At 40.0% G+C, this 10,666-nt stretch overlaps 1 protein-coding gene across 2 annotated transcripts in view; it reads left to right on the forward strand.

Moving 5' to 3' along the window:
• Positions 1-10,666, forward strand: part of fbxl6 (F-box and leucine-rich repeat protein 6) — a 12,569-nt gene continuing 1,903 nt past the window's right edge. The window contains exons 1-9 of one of the 2 annotated variants that reach the window (XM_088601105.1): positions 1-195; positions 526-1,235; positions 2,805-2,963; positions 3,427-3,490; positions 6,260-6,391; positions 7,481-7,588; positions 8,956-9,069; positions 9,256-9,487; positions 9,840-10,080. In XM_088601105.1, coding sequence (XP_088457231.1) covers positions 628-1,235; positions 2,805-2,963; positions 3,427-3,490; positions 6,260-6,391; positions 7,481-7,588; positions 8,956-9,069; positions 9,256-9,487; positions 9,840-10,080 — 1,658 coding nt within the window. In that variant the 5' untranslated portion in view covers positions 1-195; positions 526-627. The remainder of the gene's footprint in view (positions 196-525; positions 1,236-2,804; positions 2,964-3,426; positions 3,491-6,259; positions 6,392-7,480; positions 7,589-8,955; positions 9,070-9,255; positions 9,488-9,839; positions 10,081-10,666) is intronic. The other variant, XM_088601104.1, reaches the window with a different exon arrangement.

A 10,666-nucleotide genomic window follows, 5' to 3' on the forward strand; every position in this document is an offset into this window, starting at 1 on the left:
CGCGGAGGAAAGGTGAACGGAGTAGTAACACCGCAAACGGTTTTCCTTTGTTGAAGGGTTCCTGGATAGAGATGTTGCTGTGTACAGTTTAAGAACTTATATAGTGCGATTCCCTCGAACAAGCGAATGAATGTAAAAATGACAACTCTGGTGAATCGCATACTTGAAATGATCACATGGAATCAGCAAGGGAAGGTAATGCATCACACACTTATTTTTTTACTGTGTTCTTAACTGAAGTCTTTTACCCAGTTTTATGTATCGATTTAAATGTTGTAAACAAAGATATAAGCTTTATATTACTGTGATCTTATAACAAAACAAAGCCTGTATTTTAAATACCGGAATTTGACAGATGACTGAATTTGATCGATGTTGTGTTTCTCATTTGAGATTTGCAGACGAGTCAAATGTATTGGCTACTGAAACGTAACTGTATATAGGCTCTACTGTATCTACTGTACTGTCAGCCTTAACACCCCAGATAGAAAAATCTTTTTACTGTCTCTCCATTCCCGTCCTAAGCTCAAATTATTGAATTGAAACTGCTAAAAGGAATAATTGAAGATAAACCGGAAGGGGGAATGCGCACTTCATTTAGTAATATGTTGTCCGCGCTTCACAGAAATGAACGATTCTTGCCAACTCCTGGCCAACACTGAAGAAATGCAGGAACCTAGACCGCGAGATGCTGTCCCCTCCTCAGATGCTCTTCGAGATCCTGCTGCCCTTGCAGAAAATGACGCGTCGAAAGCGAGCTCTCCTGGGCCAGGGACATCTCGGAAAGCCATTCCGGATTTTGGAGAAGCGACAAGGAAGAGCATGAAAAGAAAGTCTAACGCGAAGCCGGATGCAAAGAGGAAGAAGAAGCATTTGCGAAGGACCCCTAGGGTGGGCTACACAGTTCAAGAAGGTGACGACATGCTGCTCATTATCTCCAACGTGAACCAGTATGATAGTAAGTGGGTGCCGGCGAAGAGGGCTGCAAAAAAGAAGAAGGTCACCAAGAGAGGCAAGAGCAAGGTCTCTGGCGGTCAGAGGAAAGCGCAGAAATCGACGAGCAAAACAGGTTGCAAGCCCCCTCTTCAAGAGGAGGTTAGTAAGCCTGCTGCCTGTGGCTCAGGCGGGGCTAGTGAGCACTATGACAGATGGGGTCAGACCATGCCGGTGGAAATCCTGGTGAAAATATTTCGGCTGGTGGTCAATCAGAACGGAGCCATACCTTTTCTCTGCAGGTCAGTTTCTTTTCTTTTACACAAAACGAAAAGTATTCAGCAGTTGAAATGGTCTTCACCTGAACTTCTCTATCTATCTATACATACTGTATGTGTGTTTAAATTCTCTGTAAATACCTAGAACATTTATGTACTGAGATTCTATCTTTCTTTACAAAAGAATTAAAAATGGTGAGACCAAATTTATTAAACACCCCTGAGTAGTTGAGCTTTGTCACTGGTTTAGTTTCTGTGTCCCTTTAAATGAAACCGCATCCCTTTACCTCAAACATGCAGTTTGATAAGTCATTTGGTGGGCAAAGAGATCACACTTATGGATAAGAAAGGGGTTTTTGTTATTGTACTTTTGCATTATAGAATGAAAGTACTTGCTGTTGTTCATTATTATCAATAGGTGTGGTTTAGAAGCAACTTCAAATGCCATGAGCAGTTGACACTGGAGATGAACTGAAAGCAGAGTTCTGGCAGGAATTAAGCCTGAGCTGTGTGTATAAAATAGGAGACAGATTTTTAGCAAAGTACATCTGAAAGAGACTTAGGTGTCCATTCCAAAATAATTGTTATTTATAGACAGGTTGTCAAGGCAATAAAAAGGAAGACATATAGTTTAAAGCGTAACATTTGAATTCAGAGAAGTAATAATTGTGAAACATACCAGTAAGACCTAATATAGGATGTAAATAAAAATTTATTTCTGGTCTGGAATCAGTCTTCTTGGCCAGGTGCTCCTCAAACTTCAAAAGAATGTGCTGCACTGACTGAAGCTGAATCTTTGTAGTGTTGAACTCGCGGAAAGCTTACAAAGGGGACCAGACAAAAGAATTCAAAATCCTCAAAAGTGTTGATGAAAGTAAACATAGGGGTCTTCTTCAAAAGCAACAGTGAAACTTAAACCAAAGGACACAGGCTGAAATGCAGTTCAAACTGCCAGTAGGAGGCACCACTTTCCACAAAGGCCTGTGGGAGTCCCAGCCATGGTCTTGGCTTCTTGCAAGAAATGACTGCATTGAATCTCTGGATCTATTGCCTACTAGGAAGCAAATGCATTTCATAAACGGAATGTCTTCTTGTTGGTTTCCATCCATCCATCCATCCATTTTGTAGCTGCTTCTTCAAATTCAGCGGTGCGGAGGAACCAGAGCCTATCCCATGATGCAACAGGCACAGGGCAGTATAGTCCCAGTCCATCACAGGGCACACACGGTCATGCACACACTCGCACAGGGGCCAGTTTTCTCAGAAGCCAGTTAACCAATCCAGTATGTCTTTAGACTGTGGAAGGAAACCCATGTGAATACGGGGAGAAAGTTCTGCATAGACGGCAGCCCAGGTCCGGAATTGAACCCAAGGACCCAGCACTGCGAGGCACATCCTCGTTTGTTACCTTACCTATGTATTCTGTCACGATAAAAAAAACAATATTCTTGCATAATGTAAAATAAAAAAATAGGTTTGGTGAAAATTTATCATTGCATTGCATTCTGAATCCTTTGCAGTGACATGTGTTTTTCACGTAGTGTGTTCAGTGCTGGTTATGTTGTGTCCTCTCACATTTGTACTATCATGAAGGGTGTCCCAAGTGTGTCAGCTGTGGAACTGTGCAGCTGCTACCCCGTTCCTGTGGCAGAGCGCGACAATCAGCCATTGCTGGATTGAACCTGGTAAAACACAGTTACCGAAAACGGAACTGAGGATCAAGAACACTGTAAGATGGCTAGCTGAGAACAGGTTGGTACTGTTGGTCCAATTTAAACTTCCTCATATTCTGAATTTACTGGTCGCCTCCTGTGTTGAAGTCATTAACCTCTAAAAGACATGGGTGACGATTTTGACCCCTTTATTTCGTTCCTCTATTAATATTCACAAGGAAATGCAAGTTCATGCAATTTATTTGCATGATTTTGGATGATCTGTTGGCCAGCGCTTGATTGTGGGATGTGATCTGACAGCAGACTTTCTGTCAGGGTCAAAAACTACTGCTTGCTCGATTAGATGTTAATAAGAGTGTTTGGAAAATCTCCCTCTTTATCTTATGAGGACCGTCTTGATTTTGTTAAAAAGGAAATGGTGAAAAAAAATTGTGCAAAAGTGATATTATCATGTTTTTTAGGCCTTGTTTAGAAAAAAAAAAAGTTTAGTCAAATCCAAGTCCTGACCATATACTTTCCTAATGACTTTTTTGTTTCTTAAGGTTTTCTCAACTCAGAGAGTTATCTATTTGCCATTGGAAGCATCATGTGAACTATGTTGTACAGGTAATTCTGAATTAAATCCTTTTGATGTTCCTAACACCCTGAGAAACGAGGCAGGGACGTGGTGATATTTATAGCTTCATTAAAATGACAAAATATAGCTGGAACTGTGATCTGTTAATACTGTTCCTCCACATTTGTGAAAACGGACAATATAAGCATTTTTAAATTTGCAATTGACAGTTATTTTTCTTATATAACCACCCAGTTTGTAACTGCCAGGTTTGTCACGCCTGCAGCTGCACGCAGGCGTGAATGTGGAAGTGTAGGCAGACTCCTCTAACCACGTCCCCTTCGAGCCACTCATCTTTTAACACCCCAAAGGCAACAGTCCCTCACATTGGAGGTTCAGCACCGATTGGAGGAGAGGCGCATCCCTCACCAACAGCTCTGTATGCCTGTAAGCACCCAGGAGGCCACAAGGCCTCTCTGGGCTCCTTACTCCCACCATCCCCTCGATGACCATCAGCCGGATGTGTGCCACTGCCTTTTGGAAAGAAGGTCACACGTAGGCTCGAGGAGTCATCCAGGATCACACCTGGGCTGCTTGAACCATAGAGTTCGACCGCCCTTCAGGCAGGCGCCTTTACTGGTAGAACTGTTCTGTGGGCCCTGCACGAGCTACCTTAGCGTTTGTTATTGTTTATGGTAAAACCCGATGAAATGTGGATATTTACTAAGGGGTGTGCAGAATAAATGTTTGGTTATCACTGGGGACCTCTTTAAATTGTGAGGAAATGTAATTTTTCAGAGGGTTAATTGCGGCACAAATGTATAGGTATTTTGTGGGTCCAAGTAATATTAACTAGAGTAAACATACTCCATATGTTTTATGATGCATTTAATATTATGCATTTGCATATTATTAGTATTGACTATTCAGTACCCACTCATTTCAGCAACTGACATCCTTTGTCTTTAAAGGTGAATATTTGGCAATACAGCGGGATTGCATGCTCTGCATCCACTGAATTCACAGGAAATGTTGGGAAGCATTTTGCAAGTTTTGCAAGATGAGGAAAATTCTCTGAAATGACATCTGAAAATTTAGATCCGCAGTCTTTTGGCTTTCCTTTGCAAGGCTGAAGTATGCCTGTAATATATGCTTGTTTAAGAGAAGTAAGTGCAGCTTCACTGGTGTTAAAAAGGCACACAGCACTTAAAAAGTAGGCAGCAGGCTGTGATTACCATTGTAGTGCAAAGTACGCTTGTGGGCTATGGACAGGAATGTTTCTTGTCCGCTGCGGTCTTCAGCTACATTATCGGAAAGCATCTGCGGTTTCACGCCTTCCACCCAGCTTATCAGATGGGTATCTCTAGTGCATTTAAAAGTTCCTGCTTTCCAGCAAAATCAAAAGTTTTGATTTTGTTCTGTTCTGTTCTCCTGTTTCAGGATGTCATGCAGCTTCAAAAAAATAATGTGTACCTTATTAATTTCAATTTGTGGGGAGTAGTGAATATACTTCAGCATTGGTATAGCAATATAAATGTCATTATTCAAGGTAACTGCATTGTTACATTCTGCTCCTTAGTTAACAACAGCCTTCACTATGGCCTGTGCTATAGGTTTGAAAAATCAAGACTCCACCTGTACGGATTATGTAAAAAAAACAGATAATTGTCTTCCCAACAAATAATTTGTAGAATAATGTGTAGATTATAGAATATATTTGTGTTGTGTATCCTTCGTCTTTTTGACAACAATTGGTGCAGAATTGAATGTGCTGTGTTAACAGGCTGGATGTACAAAGCAATTACATCAGTTAGATGATCCTTGTAAAATTTGTTTGAACTTGAGAAGCTACCTACATTATTTGCAAGTTTTCCCATAGTTTTGGGTTGTTGGTCTTCTCTAGTGGCATGTGGCTGTAGTGAAAGCCTCCACTAATTCAAATGTTACTTCTTTTCTAGAAAACCAGCTTTCAGTTGATCGTCTTTTGGATAGACTGTCTGCTGTCGCCTTCTGTTAAATGTTATTCTGACACACTGCAGCATTTGAATGGTTCCAGAGTAACACTGCAAGATGTGCAGAATAAATTATTACCATCTTCTTTAGGATGCCCTGGGGGGACCTGTTTGATGTGATCATCGGCTGAAACGTTCTTCGCTCTTTTTCCTTTGTCCACAGTCTTTCTCATGGAAGCGCACATGATGTGTAGCGATAAATGAGGATCCTTGCATTTAATTAATTTTTACCTTAGACCTGTGGACATTTCAGAAAAGTAAAAATATTGTAATTGATTGAGAGCTGTTTATGGATGTAGAGTGTGTGGTACAGCAGCACAGGTACTTCCTGAGTTATATAAGGATTAATTCCCCACAGTCTTACTTAATCTGAAATTTACACAAGTCAAAACATCTTATACGGTACATATGCACTTACACCTGTTATCATTATCATTATTATGCAAAATTAAAGTATTATAATACAGTATACTGTACAGAACTGGAGTGTTCTGCCCCCCGGTGATGGACTGCTGGGACTGACCTTTAACCTTTCCCCTTTCCACCCACACACACTTCTTTCCTCCTCTTCTTCTGTAATTAGAGGGGAGGTAGTTCTCTCTGGTAATTATTAAGGGTAAGAAACGTCTGTGAGCTTGAAACCCAGCTGTCCTGCTACATATGCTCATGAGGCAGTGCACAACTAGACAGAGATTGCACACACCTTTTTATGTAAACTTATTTATGTACGTCAGGCTGTACCTGTAGTTTGTAGATCAATAAAAAGCTACACATTACGCTTTAAAGCTTGTTTTGTTTATTTTTTAGGTAATTTCTCAGTTCTGCTCGCTTCTTACCTCACTGAAGCTGACATACTGTGCAGGAATGTCTGGGGAGGCTTTTCAGAACCTTGGTGCAGGCTGCCCTCTTCTGGAGAGCCTGAATGTACAGTATTCAGAGGTAGGTTTCTTAGTACTGTGTGGTCTTGGGGCAGCCTGCTCATAAAAGCTTGCAGACCAAGTGAGCCCATTTGGTCAGTATTACACATTTGTTTTTGAGAAGCTGTGTCTTCCAGAAAGCTTCATATTATAAGAAAAGGACATGACTTTAACAGAAGTAATATGAGCGGGACCAGTGTATTTATTCTAGTATGTCATTTTTATCCTACATCCTATGATGTTGCTGAAAAGCTGGTCAATACTCCTGTTTTGCTCATTTTGACTACTGTGATGACCTGCTCGCTGGGGTATCTAAATCCACATTGAACAAACTACAGCAGCCAGAATCCTAACCAGGTTTAGTGCAAGTGATCACGTTACTCCTATCCTGGAGTCCTTGCACTAACTTCCTGTCAGGTTTCGTGTCGATTTTCGTGTAATGCCTTCAGTTGTCTAATTCTGGTATCCTCTGTGTCCCCCAAGCCCGTCTTCACTCTATGGGTGAAACGGCCTAGGCTTGCCCCAGAGCTCTAGAACTCTAACCCTAAAGATAACAAAGAGTCAGTCAACTTCCGTGAGTCTATCAAAACTAGACTCAAAACGTATTTTTTAGAAGGGCTTTTATTTAACTGGTTCTGTGTGCCCCTAAGTTTTCCTACTGTATTCCTTCCCCATCTGCTAGTCTCATCTGAATGTGTTTCTTTCTCTTTGTTATTGTTCTGTGAAGCACTTTTAGAAACTACTTTTAAAGGTGCTATATGAACATAAAGTTTATTCATTATTATTAATGTTTCCATAAGAGTTAACTTTTTTAAGAGACTGGGTTACTGTTTATGCTTTTTATGAAAAGAGCTGACTTGATAAAATCCTGTTAAACAATGCGGATATTTATTGGTGTGTGATAATGGCTATTGAAATTTTTACAATAATTATTTTTAGTAATGTTAAAAAAAATTACCCAGAGTACACTGAATACGTTTCGCTAATCTGGGATCCAGTGAAGATGCTGAAGATCCTAATTTCCTTTTGAAGGGAGGTATGTTGCTGTAAGTAAAAGCCAAAAATGAAGATCAGTGTAAATCTTTGATTTAATTTCTTTTGTTTTATCCAGGTTCAAATGGAAGGCTTTGTCAATTTCCTGGAAGCATATGGCAGTCGAATTAAAACCCTTCAGGTCACATATGGGTTGAAAAGCGACAAAACACTATCTGCTATTTCAGTAAGTTATAAGAATTAGTCAGATTAAATTGATTGCTATTAAATGTAAAAGTAAATTAGAGTCAGGAAAGCCTGCATAGAAAATGTGCACATTAAAATTTACTGATAGTGTGAGCTCAGCCCCCTTAGTAGGTAGTTGTTAGAGATACTGTTGATTGCACTTCACTGCTTTGAGGTATTTTGGATATGTCACTAGCTTCTTTGCACAGTAGCATGAGGATGTGTTTACCAACTCTTGACAAAATTGCTCCAGTTGTTACATTTCTTGAGACAATTTCCTAAATGTTTTTGTCTGTTGGAATCTGGGATTACTGAAATGTGTGTTTTTGACCAATACTAGTTTTATGGCTACCATGTTTTCCTTTAGGATTCAAAGCATCCCAGAATCATAAGGCTGCTAGTGCCATGGTTGACACTTGGGAAGGTGTTGACTGTTTGCTGTTCTGTTTTGGGCTTTTGCCGGATGTAAAGCTTCACACTGATGGCACTTAAATTACAAAAACTGACTACAAAACCTTTTGCCACATGTCTACAATATAATTTACTTAAACTAAATTTACTTAATGAGCGATATGAATAATTCTGGAGGGCATCATTTCTATCCCACTGTGTTTGCTGTAGTAGTTAGGTTGCCAATACTGAACTGAACTAGTGTGGTCTCTTCAGAGGGTGTGCCTGAGAAGGCTAGAAGGCATGAGAGCAACAGACCTGGAAGTGTAGGTTTGGTCTTTGCCTAAGTTGTGTGAAACAAAGAGTCACTGATGCAGCACTCCCATTTTTGGAAAAATATTTTTTAATAAGTGGGAGTGTTATTTTTTTTCTTCCTTTTCATTCAGATTTTTAAGGAAGACTTAAGAAAGTCTGACATTTTAATATTTATAGTTTACTTGGTCTAATACAGTGGTTCCAATTCCTGGTCCTGGTGACCCACACACATGTTGGATTAAGCAAATGGTGTTTAGTTCTAGTATCCTGTAACAGCAGCATTTGATAAATCTGAATATTGCTTCTCTGAGGTGCCTTATTTAATTTCAGTTACTAGAGTGAAAAACTTGAATATTCTGTCACATTAAATCGAGCACCTCTTCAAAGTGGAATTCCATTTAGAGAATCTATATTTCATGCCAGACATCTGTCTCATACATCAGACCCTGCCTGCTACACAAGGACAGGATACCACATGCTACTGAATTTTATTTCTGCTTGCTGTGTTTATGCACTCTGTGTCAAGGCTTCTTATGTTGATACAGCAGGTTTCGTCACGATAAACTGTTGAATTCTAAAAGTTGCCAAGATTGAAACCTTCTGAACATATGTGGAATGTGGCCTACAGTGTATTGATGACTCTGTGTTGTGTGATTTGTTTAGAAAGGTTGCTGTCCTGAGCTGAAGCTGCTGGAGATAAATACTAAGCTGGACAGTGGATTCTGTCAGCTTCCAGTTTGCATTCAAGCACTACAAAACGGGTGCCCTAAACTACAGGTAATTTTCTGTGAACGAAATATTCACAGTAGCAGTACTACTTGAAACATGTTTCAAGTTGGATCAGGACTTGTCAAAATGGGCATTAATGTTTAATCTTGAAATATATCAAATGTTTTTTTTTTGGTGTTTTCTATAGAGTTATAGAATACTCTCTAATGTTTTATTGCTGTTGTCTTTGGCTAGGTGTTCCGTATGCTGAATGTCACATTATTGCCCAAAATGGCTCGCAGAGGGGCTTCTTGCACATCTGGCTTTCCCCAGCTGGAGGAGCTCTGTTTGGCGACTTCTTCTGTTTCCTTTGTGAAAGATGAAGACTTAAGGACACTGCTGCATAGTTCCCTTCGTCTACGAGTCCTGGACATAAGAGGCTGCTGCCGAATCACCCCTACTGGCCTGTCCACACTGCCCTGCAGAGGTAGCTGCCCTGAAGAGAAGAGGCTTAGGATTAAGATTTATTGAAAGGTTAAAATGTTCGACGGAGTTCCACAGAGATCTCTTATTGACTATGTATGCGTCAGGAATGTTTTGCAAAAGAAAATCGAATCTCCTCTTTGAGAATGTCATATAGCACAGACGTCCTTATAATGAAGGCTGTGTAAACAACCTAAAAACAAAAGTAAGCAATAGAAATGTTGTGATGTTTTAATAAATGGGCGATGTGAAAGAATTAGAAACTTCTTGTCACAAGGTAATTGATCATAATGACATTTAAACATTGTTACTCCACATCATTATGACTGTATACATCTCTTCCGTCTTGCTTGCAGACCTGGAGTGTCTGTACTGGGGACTGTATTACAGCAATGACTGCATGTCAGCATCCAAGAAAGGGATTCATCTCCTTACCAAAAAGTGGAACTGCACTCTGAGGGAGCTGGACCTTGCTGGCCAGCCATTTTCCAGTGAAGACCTGGAGATTGCTATGGCAAACCTGGCATTTGGTGAGGGATGTGGTGTACTGAAGTCCTTAAATCTCTGTGGAACCAAGATCAGTGCAAATGCACTCAGGTAAAGAGCATTTTCTTGTGTTGAGGGTGTACAAAGAATCTTTCCAGTCAATGTCATTAACCATCATGGGAACAGTGTATGATAAAATCTGGGATGTCCAGCTTCTTAGCATCCATCAATAAGACATTCAAGGCTAGAGGGACAGCTGCTGCTTTACCAGGAAGAGGAGGCAATAATGTCTTATGCAGCATGTGATCTATAGGGTGGTTCTAGAAGTTAAATCAGATGTAATGGTGTTGCTGGGGAACAGGAAAAAACTGGCATCAGTGTACAAACTTACTACCAAGTAATTTCTCTGCATGAATGTGATTTTCATGGCAGAATAATTGACATCACTTTAGAAAGATATACAGTTATTATGGACAAATACACCCTTATGATATTCATTGCTGACAGTCTTATATTTTTATTTCCTGTATTCAAATACTCGATGTAAATTTACTTTTGTTTTCCTGAGTCCAACATTGAGTTAGACTGCGTCAGGTATAAAAAAACCTCACAAGCATTTATACCTTCGGAGCAAAATATATCTAAGATGTCCAGCATTTCAGGCCATGCTTGTTTTTTATAATGGTTTCACTCCTGA

This window comes from Lepisosteus platostomus, chromosome 12 (genome assembly GCF_059453375.1).
Source record: "Lepisosteus platostomus isolate fLepPlt1 chromosome 12, fLepPlt1.hap1, whole genome shotgun sequence".
In the NCBI taxonomy this organism is placed as follows: Eukaryota; Metazoa; Chordata; class Actinopteri; order Semionotiformes; family Lepisosteidae; genus Lepisosteus; species Lepisosteus platostomus.